Here is a 15,069-nt window from a genome sequence, read left to right as displayed (position 1 = left end):
ACGTCACTGCCCCTGCGCCGGGGCGGCGGGCGCTGACGAGGGGCCGCTCGGCGCGGCCGGCGGGCGGGGGATGAGCGAGGCGCAGCGGGGCCCGGCGCCGGCCGAGGCGGAGGAGGCCGAGGAGGAAGAGGCGGGGCCCGGCGCGGGGGAGGCGGGGCCCGGCGGCCGCAAGGCCCGGGGGCGGCCCCGCCTGACCGAGTCCGACCGCGCCCGGCGCCGCCTCGAGTCCCGCAAGAAGTACGACGTGCGGCGCGTGTACCTGGGCGAGGCGCACGGGCCCTGGGTCGACCTGCGGCGCCGCAGCGGCTGGAGCGACGCCAAACTGGCGGCCTATCTGCTGGGGCTGGAGCGCGGGCAGCGCGCGGGCCGCCGCGGGTGAGAGCCGGGCCCCCCCAACCCCCCCAGACCCCCCCGACCGCCCCCCTTCCCCGGGCCCCCCCAGACCCCCCCCGACCGCCCCGACCGCCCCCCTTCCCGGGCCCCCCCCGACCGCCCCCCTTCCCCGGGCTCCCCGGGCCCCCCCAACCCCCCCGACCGCCCCCCTTCCCCGGGCCCCCCCCAACCCCCCCGACCGCCTCCCTTTCCCGGGCCCCCCCCCAACCCCCCCGACCGCCCCTCTTCCCCGGGCCCCCCCCCCCGACCACCCCCCCTTCCCCGGGCCCCCCCCCCGACCACCCCCCTTCTCGGGCCCCCCAGGCCCCCCCGACCACTCCCCTTCCCGGGCCCCCCCAGACCCCTTCCCCTGCCGGGCCCCCCCGACCGCTCCCCTTCCCGGGCCCCCCCAGACCCCCCCGACCGCTCCCCTTCCCGGGCCCCCCCGACCCCCCCCGACCGCTCCCCTTCCCCGGGCCCCCACCCCTTCCCCTGCCTGGGCCCCCTGTTCCCTGTGGCCCCCCCAGCCTCTTCCCCTGCCTGGATCCCCTTGCTTGGCCCCCTATTCCCTGGGGCCCCCAACTGCATTCCCTGCCTGGACTCTTCTGCTTGCCCCCTGTTTCTTGGGGCCCCCCAGCTGCCTCCCCTGCTGGGTCCCCCATTCCCTGGGGCCCCCAATCTCTTCCCCTGCCTGGGATCCCCATAACTGCCTCCCCTGCCTGGACCCCCTGTTCCCTGTGGCAGCAGGGGAGTTGGGCGGCTGAGATTTGATGAAGTACTTTGTGACCTTTGGCTAGGATGGGCTTTGGAAAGATGTTATGTGTGAAGAATCCTGCCTGTACAGTTAAGTGTTGATTTTTGACAACACTTTCAGGCCAGCTAAAGCAGTAATGTGGATGGAGTTATCTGAGCAGAGCCACTACTTTGCTACTACAGCACATTTTGCTCTGGGAACTTGTTTTACCAGCCAAAGCGTGCTCTTGCCAGAATAAACTGCTCAGCGCTGGGAGGGTTGGCCCGCACAGCTGCATTGGCAAACCTCCGGTGTGGCCGTATCTAAGTGCATACCCCGTTGTGCTTTGAGCATGACTGAATCGCAGTGGGACATGGTCCTGCAAAGATGAGAACGATCTTAAAGCAGCGCTGCTTCTGCACTCGGCAAGAGATCATTATGTCACACTAGCGCCACAGTCTGCGTCCCGCATCGGAGCACCGGCCCTTCTAACTGCTGTGCGACTGCAGGGGAAGAAATCTCCCGGGGCAATACTACCCTGGTCCCAGCGCCTGATGCTTACCCTAAAGCACGAGAGCAAGAGGGTTTCCCTTGGGATATCGTATCCTAGGTGCTGAGCGAGGGCAGGTTGTCTGTGCTCTCCTGCTGCTCCATCTGAGCCCTTGTGGGTCTGTGATGGTGTACAGAGCCGTCTGCCTGTGTTTCATTACAGCTTCAGGGCCTCCGCGAATACAGCAAGTGCGGGGAGCATGGCTCACCTGTTGGGCTCATCTGCGCATGCATCATGTAAACAATTCCCTGCCATCACTGGGGCACTGGTGGCACTTTGGTCTCTCCTGGTCGCCGCCTGCGGCTCAGTTTAGTCTCCTGACGGTTAAAGTTCTTTGATCTAACTAAAGCTGTCGGGCTCATCTCAGGAGCGTCCGTAGTGACCTGTGAGATACAGGTCTGACAAGCTAATCTGGCCTTACATTCTGTGAAGTTCCTTAGGTGGTAGCCTGCCACAACGAATGCCCGGGTTTATTCTGTATTGGCACAGAGCAGTGTTCTTTGTGGCCTGGCTGTACTAAGGGCATCCTCCCATTGGGTAGCCTCTAGTCAGCTGGATTTTGTGGTCGCTCGCATTTATATCCACAGTCTTTGGCTCTGCTCTCTGAGAGAGTTTGGGAGCAAAGGGCTTTCACCAGCCGGGGAGCTAAACACTTGAGGTTATTTCTTCCACAAAAGAACATGAATGCGGGGTCTGGCTTCCAGGCAGAGGGGTTACCAAGATATCCCTGGTGATGGCGGTCGCTCCTGGTGCGGATTACTGCAGCAAAGCTCTTTATGTAGTCTTAAAACCGAGTCAGTATGTAGCCTTTGCCCGTGATCAGAGTTGCCAGGAAACCCTGCTCCTGGGAATTTCTCTCTGGGAGCTGCCTTGCATAAGGCGCGGGGCAAGTCGTCATGCCTCAGTTTCCCCATCTGTAAAAGTGGGGAGTAACAGCACAGCCCTGCTGTGATGGGTTAGGTCACAGAACTCCCCTTGGGGTTGCCCCCTGGTGTGGTCATCAAGCCCAACTACTTGCCCTCTGGGGTTCCCTGTCACTCTGTCCTGCTGGGCCAGAAGCTTTGTTCTCCCACAGCCAAGGCACAGAGTCGGGTTTTCAGCTCAGTGCCCAGGAACACAGGCGCCACCCCCACCCCAAGAAGACCAAACGCATCAAGCATAAAAGGTAGTAGTGAAGTGACTGCAAGTGAACACACATCAGAGGAAGTTGCTAAGTTAAAATGAACCAAAGAAGCCTGCTAATTCTACTCCACTAAGCAACCTGTGACATGACAATTCTTACCCCTAAGCAGTGGCACTGGCCTGGGTTTACAGCTTTTGTCAGTTCTTTAGAGTTCCTTGTTACCAGGGATCTAAACGAGTCGTTGACCATACGATTAACTGATACGCCTAGGCTTATCGGTTACCCTTGTTGACGACTGGCATTCCCCTCTCCCCTTGCTGCCTCTGTCCCGGAGGCAGCAAGTGTGTGTGAAGGCGAAGCTGGTGCTAGGGGGAGCTGGCTTAGAAGCTTGTTCCCCACAGCACTGGTTCCGAAGTGCTGCCTGCCTCTTAGGAGTGAAGCAACCTCTGCCTGCGCTGGCGGGGGCAGGCTGCCACAAAGCAGCCTCAGTCTGCCATGAGCTGGGACCCCTCCAGAAAGGGGCTGCTGCCAGACCAGCTACTGCCCACAGCCAGTCTGAGCCGCAGCGGACAGAGGCTGCTTCATGGCAGCCTCCCCACCCCCCACCCAGTAACCTCTGTTCTTGGGGAGCTTGGACCCCCTGTGGACAGGGGCTGCTGCCACCTCTGGTCTTTAAACTAGCTCCCCTCGCAAACTGTCTCCCTACGCTGCTGCTTCTGAGTGGGCCGGAGCACCCTGGCTGCCGGCCGTGCCCCCGGAGACTATAGAATAGTCGAGTAACCGATAAGAATTCAGGAGGATAATAGACTATTCAATTACACGGTAAAGTAGGGATGTTAGAAATCGGGCGAGGCACTTTCTTAGGCCAGCTGAAGGCGAAGGCTTGATAGCTTTCCATTCCTTACCTGGCTGTTCCCCCGGGGTGGGGGACCCCTCTGTGTAGGCTACCCATCCCTGTGGAAAAAGTACCCAATTCAAGATGGATTCCAGTACAAGGAAGCATGGTCACATGCCTTTCTAGGACCAACCAATTTGGGCTTGCAGGACAAACACGACTGTTCACAGGTTGTTGGTTTGGATACTGAGCCGTTACGTTCCAAGAGTGTCCCTGTGGCTTTCGTTAGCACGTTCAGAATTAAAACCAGTTTCCCACTTCATGGACAAGAACGGTCCATGCACGCCCACAGGGTGCACAGGTTCCGACTTGACAACTGATGGTACGTGGCTGCCTTTGCACGGCACACCTTTGTCATGCATATTCATAAGCCAATTTTCATAAAGCGGGGGAGGGTGGAGTGGTGATACCTGCCTTCTCTGTGACAAGATGCTGAGCTACCCTGATAACGGCAGCATTGGGGGCTGGAGCATAAACCCCGATGCTGAATCTGGGCTCTCTCTCTCTCTTTCTGTTGCAGGAAACCATGGGAACAAATCCCTAAAAAGCCCAAACGCAAGAAAAGTAAGTGTCTTGTACTGGGGGATCCCGCCTGAATGGGAGAGTTCAAAGAACAGCTTAGAGATCTGTGCCGGCACCCGGCCCCTGTTCCTGCAACCCTCTGCTAGCCTAGCCAGCTGCTCTTACAGCAGCTCCCTGGCGCTCTACTGCTACTGCAATCCACCTAATAGCCAGCACTCTGTGGTTGGGACTGTGCTGCCGCATGTAGGTGCTACCGTAATACACAATGTACAGCACCTAGTAAAATGTGGGCCATCGGGGAGGGGGGGTTCCCTGGTGCTGCTATGCAACACCTAATGAATTGCCCCCGGCGACGAGAGCTCAGCAGGGCTGCTGTAATACCGTAAATAATCACGTACTGGGCCTTGCCCCGGTGAGTGCTGTGACAATAAATACTCGTCCGTGTGTCTCCGGCTGCCCTGGTGCGTGAGAGCTGCTGAGCCAGACGGCCTCCTCCTAGCTAGCGTCCAGACGTCCTAAGGGTTTGCCGCGGTCGTGTTGGATGCAGGCTGTTTTACCAGGTCTGACCCCGGGCGCCCACAGGCGGGAGAGGCTGGTGGTTTATTTTACGGGGGGGACAAGTAAAGCAGAAATCCCTGGCCCGACGTGGAGTGAGAGCCCCCCAAGGCAGCGTGCTCCCCGAAGGTGTCCATGAGGGGCAGTGGAGTCCCTGGGGCGGTTCTGGAGGGATCCAGCTAGCGAAGAACGGCTGCTGAGCGGAGATCTGGGAGCCCTTTCTCAGGCTGTTCATGCTGCCAGGCTGGCTGGGCAGCCTCGGTGGCGGGTGGGAAAACCCTAAAGCCTAGCTTGGCCCAGCGCTGAGGGAGTCCTGCAGCTTTCTGTGTGTGTCAGAGCTTCAAATCTTAAACCCCTGCCCTGCAGGGGAGGATGGGCCAGCGGTTAGCGCACAAGAGTAGAACTGGCCAGCCCTGGGTTCAAACCCCAGCTCTGCCACAGACTCCCTGGGTGGCCTTGGGCATGTCACTTAACCTCTCTGACTCAGTTTGCCGTCTGTGTAGTCCTGCCCTGAGCTAGGAGGTTAGCAAAGCCAATCATATTCATGGCTGGGAGGTGCTCCGGTACCATGCCGGGGCTGTATGAATACCACCGTGAGACGGGCATTGGGTCCGATGACACTTTCAAAGGGTTTACCTGCTGCCTTAGTCATAACATTCCCGCCTCCACCACAAGCCATGCACCAGTGCTGTGTGCCCTTTGGGCAGAGGCTGTGTTCTCCCCAGAGGTGGCTGCATTTTCACGGAGGAAAAAAGCCCTAGAAATGTAGGTTGTAAGCTGCCGATGTTCACAGCGCAGACAGTGGACACGGTGGGATGTAGGACCCCCGAGGCAGATCTCCTCTGGGAAGGCAGAGGGCCTGGTGCATTACAGGCGTTAACAAAACGGGGAGCCAATCTGCCCGGTGTCTGTTGCTGTCGCAGCCTGCCGGGGGCCGTTTCCAGCATCGTAACAGCTGAAGGAGACCGTTGCTTTGAGATGAATAGCTGCGAGGCCGCAGCGCCGGTGTGAACCTGCCCACCTCCGGCAGTGCCTCCTCATCTCCTGGTACCGTTACAAGCGGTCTACAGGGCTCTGTCGGCAGGACAGGGAAGGACTGTGACTGGCGCAGAGGGGCTGTCACTGCTCCCTCCTGAGCTCAAACTAGAGCCCAGCTGGGGAAGGAGCTGTCATTTCTCTAGGGGCTGGGAGTCTCCGCAGGGATGGGACTTCTCCAGCTGAACGTGGTGGCAGTGCCATTCAGTCATAGCAAGGTGGGCTGGGAGCTCGCTCGCACGCGCACCAAGTCCTGACCGCTGTGCCGAGGCAGCAGCAAACGGACCATCCCCGATGAGCGTGTGCCCAGCCTCTGTAACAACCTCCAGTGTCGGGATCCCCAGCCTCCCTTGGCCGCCTGTTCCCAAGCTTAGCTCCCCGGAGAGGGAGGAAGTCGGCCCTAATGTCTAACCACTGTCTCCCTTGCTGCAGGGTAAGCCCCTTGTTTCTTGTCCTGCCGTCAGTGGATGTAGAGAGCAACTGATCCCCTGCCTCCTTGTAATAGCCCTTAGCCTGGGTCCCCCTCCCTCGGCGTTTCTCAGGACTGAACGTGCCCCGACTTGTAAGCTTTCCCCATGGGGCGGGGTTTAAAATCTTTCACCATTTGCGTTTGTGTTGGGTGCAGTCACAGAAATGCCCTTGGGACTGTTCCCCGGTGCGTTGATCACGCCACTGACACCCGCCTTCTTACTCTCCGGGCCTCCCTGCCACCTTCTCCTGCTGGGCCAGATCCTCTGGTCTCCCCCAGACCCGGCACAGACTTGGGGTAACTGCCCCCCTGCAGAGCAGCACAGACACTGAACCATTTCAGCGCTGGGAGGATGCGGTTCTAGGGCCCAGCACCCAGGAAACCAACCCCCAAAGGGCTCAGACCCCCAAAGAAATCTGGTTTTCACTGCGGTGAAAGCTCTTCAGGTAAGCCCCCTTTGTCAGAGAGAGATGCACGCTGGGTGTTCCACCCAGCTACCAGTTAGTTACACTGGGCCCTTTAGCAAGCAGAAGTGGTTTTGTTAAGTACAAAGTGAGATTTAAGGGGCTGCGAGAGAGAACAGATCTGAGTAAGTCACTAAATCGGAAAACGCAGAGCTGGTGCTCGTTTACTGAGAAACTTGGGACATGCAAATTCTGACCCTAAGCTGCTGTTATTTTCAGGACAGGCCAAGAAGCAAAGGGCTTAAATTGCAGCAAGGAAGGTTTAGGCTGGACATCAGGAAAAACTTCCTGCCTGTCAGGGTGGTGAATCACTGGAATAAATTGCCCAGGGAGGTTGTGGAGACTCCGTCTCTGGAGATATTTCACAGCAGGTTGGACAGACACCTGGCAGGGATGATCTAGAGGGTGCTTGGTCCTGCTGTGAGGGCCGGGACAGGACATGATGACTTCTTGAGGTCCCTTCCAGTTCTAGGATTCCACGATTCAAGGCAGCTGCTCAAAGCAGAGACCAACCCCTTTACTGTGGCATGGGTCTCCAGCCTTTCAGGATGTGTCAGGCACTTTCAAAGGCCAGCCACAGAGCGCGCATGGCTTCCCATTGCTTACGGAGACTTTCCCCCAGGGTGGGAATCCTTTGTTTTACGTGTCTCCCCCCCTCCCCACCCCCCATGGAAAAATCCCAGGTTCAAAATGGATTTCAGTACCAGGTGCTATGATCACGTGTTTACCAGTTGTACCTATTTTGCATAAATAAGCCAAATCTAAGGCATGAGGGGGGCTGTCACCGCATTGCTCTCCTCCGGAGTCTCCAGTTTTCCCACATCTTTCCTAAAGGTCAGTCACCGCCCAGCTCGGCCGTGGGACACTCCTACTAATACACCCAGGATGGTATTAGTCCCCTTGCTGACTTGCGTTCATGTAGAGACGGGCTAGTTTTCCCCATTTCCTAGCTGTGATGTGCCGGTCCCTTCCCAATGGGGCGGCGTTGCACCCGTCCTGGCTGAATTTGGTCTGGTGGGTTTCAGGCCGGACTCTCCAATGGGTCTGGGGGGTCAGGAATTCCAGTGCTGGCCTCCAAGGTGCTTGCGACCCCTCCTGACTTGCTCTCGGTCAGGGTCCTCCCCACCCGCCTCTCCAAATCATTTGTGAGAATCCTAATGGGCTTGGTCCCCCGACGGACCCCTGCAGACGCCGCCGGCCGCGCCCTCGTTCAGTGATCTTCGAGCCGGTTGTGCTCCTGCCCGAGGGTGATGGCAGCCAGGCCGCAGTGCCGGGGCGCTTGTGCAATTGCAGTTGGGACTGTCAGCCTGCCGTGGCTCCTGCTCCCCCCCGCCCCATGAGCCACCCCCCGCACGCCCCGGGCGCCTCTGCCCACGGCCTGGCCTGTGTACTCAACAGGCTTCCCCCGGAGGCTCATTCTGCACGGATGCCCCGGCGCAGCCAAAGCCGCCTGCAGTTTGCCCAGTGTGCCTGGCAGGCTTGTGTGCGGCTGTCAGTCTAGAAGCAGGTTCCCGCCCCCCCTCTGAGTGGCAGGGTTCGCCCTCCTCTGCTCCTGTCAGCATCCAAAGGACAGGGGCCTTCCCCAGGCAGGGCTGGGGGTGGTGGGTAGCAGGACGCCCCTGCTGCAGCCTGGGCGGTAGCAGCCGGGGCCCCTGGAACCAAGGGTGCTGGGGTCTTAGCGGGGGAGTAGCTCCGACACACACAGCCTGTTCTCCTGGCGAAGGGCTGATCACTTGACAGAGCTCTCTCCTGGCAGATGGTTTGACCCACCGTGGTGCTTCCCCCCCCCCTTCGGCTCGCAGTAGGCGCGCCCCATCGGTCGACTCACATGCCTCTCCCCCCTCTGCTCCCCCCAAGGAAGGAGGCGGAACGTGAACTGCCTGAAGAACATGGTGATCTGGTACGAGGACCACAAGAACCGCTGCCCCTACGAGCCCCACCTGTCCGAGCTGGATCCCACCTTCGGGCTGTACACCACGGCCGTGTGGCAGTGCGAGGCCGGGCACCGCTACTTCCAGGACCTGCACTCCCCGCTCAAGCCGCTCAGCGACTCCGAGAACGAGAGCGACGACGGTGAGGGGGGGAGAGGTGTCCCGGGGGGGCCAGGGTAGCGCTTAGTGCTGCCTGTCGGGGATGCAGGGCGATGCCGGGCAGGAGGAGGAGCGTCGCCCACCAAGCCTCTCCCCCGTGCCCGCTGATTGCGCTCTCCTCTGCAGCTGGCGCTGGCGTGAGGGCGGGGAGCTCGGACTCCTCCGAGGAGAGCTCCAGCTCGGGGTCGGAGGAGCAGCCCGAGAGCCGCCAGGCCAAGGCCCCGCTGGCGGCTGCCGACGGCCGGAGCAGCAGCGGCCTCATCACGCAGGACGGCATCCACATCCCCTTCGAGCACCCCCTGGAGAGCCTGGCGGCTGAGCCGGGCACCGGCCTGTGTCACAACCCGCCGCTCAACGGCCCGGAGAGCATGGAGACGGTGGTGTGCGTCCCCATGCCCATGCAGGTGGGCGCGGGCCATGGGACGCTCTTTGAGAACGTGGCGCAGGACACGCTGGGGGAGGTGGTGGCCAGCTGCCCCGTGCAGGGCGTGATGCAGGGCTCCCAGGTGATCATCATCGCCGGGCCCGGCTACGACGCCCTGACGGCCGAGAGCATCCAGCTCAACGTCACCAGCGGCGGCGGCGAGGACATGCCCTGCGCCGTGATCGAGGGCGTCGCCGCCTACACCCAGACGGAGCCGGAGCACATGCAGCCTGGCAGCGGGGCGCTGGTGGAGAGCGGGGAGCGCGTCGAAACCAAAACAGGTAGCTGGGCCCAGCGCTCGGGGCCCTGCTGCCGTGTCCCCGGTGAAGCGGGGCTGCTCGGTCGGCACTGGCAGGAGAGAGCCAAGAGACATGCCACTGCGCGTCCGGGGGCCCTTCTCCCAGGGTCGCACCGGGGCTCGCGGGAGGGGGCGCTCTGCCCGCTGGGTCAGTGCCGACTCCGGTTACCCGGGGTAAGGCTTGGGCTTGGTGTGTGGGGTTCCGTAGGGGGCGCTTTCCCCACACGAGTGACCCCGGTGCCCCAGCACGGCGCTGAGCTGTGGGGTGAGGGGTTCATGGGGGGCGCTGCCCCCTGCCTGATGTCCCAGGGGTGCCACTGCTGGACGGGAGAATTCTGTGGCTGACTCACCGTGTTGTGGAATTCGGGCCCCGCTCGTGTGTCCCATTAAAATCCCCAGGTCACTTCACTCCTCATTAAACATTCGCCGTGGGGTAGCTGCGTTTCGCCTCCCCAGTAGGGGCAGCTGGCTGCCGGGCTGTCCTCTTCCTGCCCTGCCTCTGTGCGGTGTGAGACAGCCGCTGTGCTCCGCACCAGAACTAGCTGCATGTCAGGGGCTCTTCCCTACTTTGGCAGGGCGGGGCGGGGGGAACCCGTGTGGTCATGGCCTTGTGTCTGGTCACGGCCTTGTGTCTGAAGAGCTGCGCGGCGGCAGGCGTTTGACCCCACGGCTGTCTCACGCCTGCTGTGTGGCGGCAGAAACGGAAGACCTTTATGGGCTCAAAAAGGAGGAGCTGCAGCCTCCGCCGGAAATGGAGATGCTGGAAGAGCTGGAGCCAGCCCACGGGAACACGGAGCTGGAGCCGGAGGAGCTGGACAGCAACGACATGTCGGCCATCATCTACGAGATTCCCAAGGAGCCGGAGAAGTGAGTGTCGTGACGACGGGGCAGCGCTGCGGAGTGGTTAGCTCTCTGTACCGTGGCCAAAGTCTCCGCAAACCCAGCAGCAGACCCCGCTCGTGCCTCAGTTTCCCCACTTGGGCAAGCTGGGGGCGGGGGGAGGCAGAGATCTGGCCAACTGCATTAGTGAGGCTCCTAGCAGCTCCTTCCCTTTTCCGTGAGTTGCATGTGTCACTTGAACAGCCTCAATCGGGACGGGTAAACCGGGGGCGTCTGCCCCCTCCCCACGCCTCTGCCTCGGAGGCTTCTGCTGCTTCCTCCACAGCGGCCCCCTCTCCCCAGCCCGCGCCTACACCTAGCTGGCTTGTCTGCCCGGTCCTGGGGCGGGAGGCCCCTGGCCGCTTGCTGCCTTTTACCTCGCCCAGCGGGAGCTGGGCCCAGCTCCCACAAAGGCCCAGTGGCGCTGCGATGGGTCAGAGAAGAGGCAGGACTGCCGGCTTCTGCTGTCCCTTCCCCCTCGGCGCAGGACCGCCGTTCCCTTGCCCGGTCTGGGGGGAGCTGGGCGGGATGCAGGGAGCATCCGTGTCTGGGTGCTCGGAGGGGAGGCCAGCGACCCGTTGCCTTCCCCTGCCCGCGCCTCACTGCTGTCCCTGCCAGGCGGCGGCGGAGCAGACGGGGCCGCGTGATGGACGCCGACGGGATGCTGGAAATGTTCCACTGCCCTTACGAGGGATGCAGCCAGGTCTACGTCGCACTTAGCAGCTTCCAGGTATGAGTCGGACGCGTCCGTTTTCCACCGGCCTGCTTGGGGGCGGCGGGGGGTTGAGGGGCTGCTCCAGGGGGCCTGGCCGAGCGGCGTTCAGACCCCCCGAGCCGGGGAAAGGGGCTGGATCGCTGGGGCCGCCGGGTGGTTCTCTGCCACGGGAGCTCGAGCGGTGACTCTGGGCAGCCGCTTTCCCTTGTGCTGGGGCACTTGACAGCGCTTGGCCAGATCTCTCCGCATGAGCAGGGCCTAGTCCCTGGAGCCGGGGCCAGCGAGGGAGCAGGGCTCGGTGTCTAGGGCACTAGCTTTGCTTTGCCACAGACTGGTGGGGGGACCTGCGGCAAGTCATTTTGCCGTTCTTTGCCTCAGTTTCCCCATCTGCACAGAGGGCGAGGGCCGGACGAGGCCTGGCTCAGCCTCTAGCCAAGGTTCTTAGCTCATCTCGGCCGTCCACGTGGCCCTTTGCCCATCATTCAACAGCACCGCCTGGGTGCAACCCCAGACAGCATCTGCGTCTGTGGGAAGGGGAAGGAAATCTCTGGGCATAGGCTGAGGTGAGAGAGTTTGGCGGGGTGGGCAGGGTAGCGGGTAGTGCCAGGTCTGGCTGCCGAGGGCGGGGGGAGAGCTGTTGGGGGGGGGGTCCTGCCTGTGATCGGGGGGCTGTCGCGGCCTCTGCTGTGACCAGAGTGTGTCGGGGGCGCGGTGTAGCCCGTCTATTCCCCCGCTGTCCTCGTCTCTCTAGAATCACGTTAACCTCGTGCACCGCAAAGGGAAAACAAAAGTGTGTCCCCACCCGGGCTGCGGGAAGAAGTTCTACCTGTCCAACCACCTCCGCAGACACATGATCATTCACTCAGGTGCGTGTCCCGGACTCCTGCCCGGTACCCTCGCCGCCCCGTGTCCTGCTGCCCTTGGGTCCGCACTGTGCCCGGGGGGCGCTGGCTCCCTGTGCAGCCAGCAGCGCCTGCCACACGGTGCTCTCCGCCTAGCCCTCCGGCCCCGCTCCGTGCATGACACCGGCGCAGGCTGGGTCTGTCTGGGTTTCCCCTAGGATCAGCTGTCACTTTCACCTCCCCCCTTATGATCATGGGGGAGTCGACAAACGGGCACTCGATGGAAACCCTTCTTCAGGAGAGTCCTGCCTACGCAGGAACCCTCAGGGCACCCCCGTGGTCACCCCCCTGCTGGGTTGTCTGTGGGGTCCAACCCACGACCTCTTGATTTCAAGGCAGGGCTCTCTCCTGCCTGAGCAAAGAACGTCGCTTTCTCGGCTGGCGCTGCAGACGGCCTGTGTGGGAGACAAAGCCCAGCTGGGTTGGAGCCCCCCTCCGGGCAGGCTGAGGGTCTGCTTGCTGGGGGTGTCAGGCCGGGTGCGGGCAGAGCAAGAGCCTGGGTTGTCCTGCTGAGGTCCCTTGATTGTGGCTCTTGGCGTGTCCCCTCCCCGTGTGACTCTGTGCGTTGTGCCCTGCAGGTGTCCGGGAATTTACCTGTGAGACCTGCGGGAAATCGTTTAAGAGGAAGAATCACCTGGAGGTGCATCGCCGGACGCACACGGGCGAGACGCCCCTCCAGTACGTGCGGGCGAGTCGGGGCGCACGGGTGCCCCATGGAAGGACCCACTGCAGGCGTGTGCCAACACCGAGCCATGGCCAGGGGATGGGCAGGGCGGGAGGAGAATGAGCCTTCTATTAGTGACACTGCTAACGAGGCTGTTTTGCCCCAAAGGCCTTCTCTGCTGAATTGCAGCTGCCTTGGGGCAGGCTGCGGCACCTGTTCGTACAGGGACTCCTCGCCAGGCGCTGAAATGCGGCCGCTTCTGGGTGGGGTGTGGCAGCTCTAACAGAGATCCCTTGTCTGGTGCTGAGATGCAGCCACTTCTGGGGCGGGGCGGAGCGTGGGGGGCTGTTCCCAGCACATAGTAACGCTGCCTGACAGTTGACAGGAAGCGGAACATGCCACGCCCAGGCTGAGATGGGGAGCGCTCGGCTCACGAGGGCCCTGGGGCGGGTGCCAGCGCTGCGGCCCGCGTGACGGCGTTGTGCCCCCCGCCAGGTGCGAGATCTGCGGGTACCAGTGCCGGCAGCGCGCGTCCCTCAACTGGCACATGAAGAAGCACACGGCGGAGGTGCAGTACAACTTCACCTGCGAGCACTGCGGCAAGCGCTTCGAAAAGCTGGACAGCGTCAAATTCCACAAGCTAAAGAGCCACCCGGATCACAAGGCCACGTGATCCCGGCGGGGGCGTCCGCCCGGAGCCTCGCACCGTTTTATTTATTTCCCTGCCGGGGGCCCCTCTGCCGCCTCCCTTCCCTTCCCCAGCCTGTGGGCCGCGATGCGGGGGCAGATCACAGTGCCCCGGGGGGGGCACGGGCCCTCCCCAGCCAGGAGAGTGGGGGCCGAGCCCGGCGCAGGCAGCATGTGAGTGTGTGTGTGAAATGTCGTGGCCTCCGCCGCAGGCTGCCCCCTGCTTTGGCCAGGGCGTGGCAGGGGGCTAGTTTTCCGCCTGCTTTTAGTGTCCAGGCCGTGGGGGCTGCAGCGTCGAGTGCACAGAGGGGGACGTGCTGGGCCTCGTGCAGAAAGGGGCGCGTCCTGGCCTGCTCAGACTGCAGGGAGAGCGAAATGCCACCCGTGGCTCCTTCCCCCGGCCTGGAGGTCGGTGGCGGGGGGAGGGGACTTGGCAGCCACACCAAGATGGTGAACAAAACGCCCCGACCATTAAACCGACACTACTTTTATCCGCCTGGTTCCTGGCATCTTCCGCCCCAGCAGGCGGTGCCCTGGGCGGGGGCGGGGAGGGCTGGGTGCGGCCGTGCCGTCAAACCGCCAGCCGTGTGCCCACGGTTGCCTGGCACAGCACCTGCCGTGTGACCTGCCGCCAGAGCGCAAAGGCCGGCACCGGTTGTTCCCCCACCGGGGGGGGGGCCTGCGCCCTGCTGTGCCCAGAGCTGGCTGCCGGGGTTTGGGTTCTCCGCAGGTGGGGAAACCCTTCCCGGTGCGCCCCAGAGCTGCCTGAGCCTCGCCAGGGCAGGGTGCTGCCTGGGCAGGCCGGGGGGCACGCTGGGTGGCAGCAGCGCCCCTGCTGATGTCACTTTTGGCAACCTGGTGGCTGCTTCTCTAGTCAGGGGAGAGGGGGAGCCAGGTCTCCATCCTGCCTCCCTTTCCCCACCCTGGGGCTCTGCCCGGGCTCCCAGCTGTGAGCTGTGCCCATTCTGCCTCACTCCCTCTTTGCTCCCCTTCTGCCTGTTACGCTAGACGGGCAGCACTTGGCCACAGGCTGCTCCAGGGGAAAGGGCCCATGTCCCGTTCCCTGCCGCTCCGTGGGCTGGACTGGAACCAGCGCCCTCTAGAGGCAAAAGGCTGCATCGTGGTAGATTGGCAGTGGGGCATTCGCCTCCTTTCAGATCTCGGGGCAGGCCAGGGGCTGGGGGAGCTGGCCTGGGTCTCAGCACTGGGGCTGGGGGAGCTGGGCCGGGTCTCAGCACTGGGGCTGGGGGAGCTGGGCCGGGTCTCAGCACTGGGGCTGGGGGAGCTGGCCTGGGTCCCAGCACTGGGGCTGGGGGAGCTGGGCCGGGTCTCAGCACTGGGGCTGGGGGAGCTGGCCTGGGTCCCAGCACTGGGGCTGAGGGAGCTGGCCTGGGTCCCAGCACTGGGGCTGAGGGAGCTGGCCTGGGTCCCAGCACTGGGGCTGAGGGAGCTGGCCTGGGTCCCAGCACTGGGGCTGGGGGAGCTGGCCTGGGTCTCAGCACTGGGGCTGGGGGAGCTGGGCCGGGTCTCAGCGTGGCTGCCAGCACAAGCGTGTTGGGACTGTAAGAAAAGTGCCTGCAGGACTGGCTGGCAGGGTCAGGGGTGGCCCTGGTTCAGTGTTCCCTGGGTGGCCACCCAGGCGAGTTTTGGGTGCTGCCCAGCCGATTGGCAGAGCGCCCGCAGCCGGCAGTG

At 62.8% G+C, this 15,069-nt stretch overlaps 1 protein-coding gene across 3 annotated transcripts; it reads left to right on the top strand.

The window, feature by feature from the left end:
• ZNF653 (zinc finger protein 653) lies at window positions 1-13,868 on the top strand. 3 transcript variants are annotated; one of them, XM_075902348.1, is made up of 9 exons: window positions 3-375; window positions 4,194-4,237; window positions 8,576-8,791; window positions 8,935-9,513; window positions 10,229-10,397; window positions 11,028-11,139; window positions 11,876-11,990; window positions 12,605-12,704; window positions 13,069-13,208. In XM_075902348.1, the coding sequence occupies exons 1-9, from the start codon at window positions 71-73 to the stop codon at window positions 13,070-13,072; spliced, it is 1,644 nt and encodes a 547-aa protein (XP_075758463.1). In that variant the 5' UTR covers window positions 3-70; the 3' UTR covers window positions 13,073-13,208. The 3 variants fall into 3 exon arrangements, 2 of the variants coding, with proteins under 2 accessions (XP_075758463.1, XP_075758462.1); XM_075902347.1 differs by having other exon boundaries at window positions 4-375; window positions 13,186-13,868; XR_012896655.1 differs by lacking the exon at window positions 13,069-13,208 and having other exon boundaries at window positions 1-375; window positions 11,842-11,990; window positions 12,605-12,639.
• Window positions 13,869-15,069: the final 1,201 nt, after the last annotated feature.

The sequence above is a fragment of the Pelodiscus sinensis genome, chromosome 19 (assembly GCF_049634645.1).
Source record: "Pelodiscus sinensis isolate JC-2024 chromosome 19, ASM4963464v1, whole genome shotgun sequence".
Classification (NCBI taxonomy): Eukaryota; Metazoa; Chordata; order Testudines; family Trionychidae; genus Pelodiscus; species Pelodiscus sinensis.
This window is presented reverse-complemented; position numbering and strand designations above follow the sequence as displayed.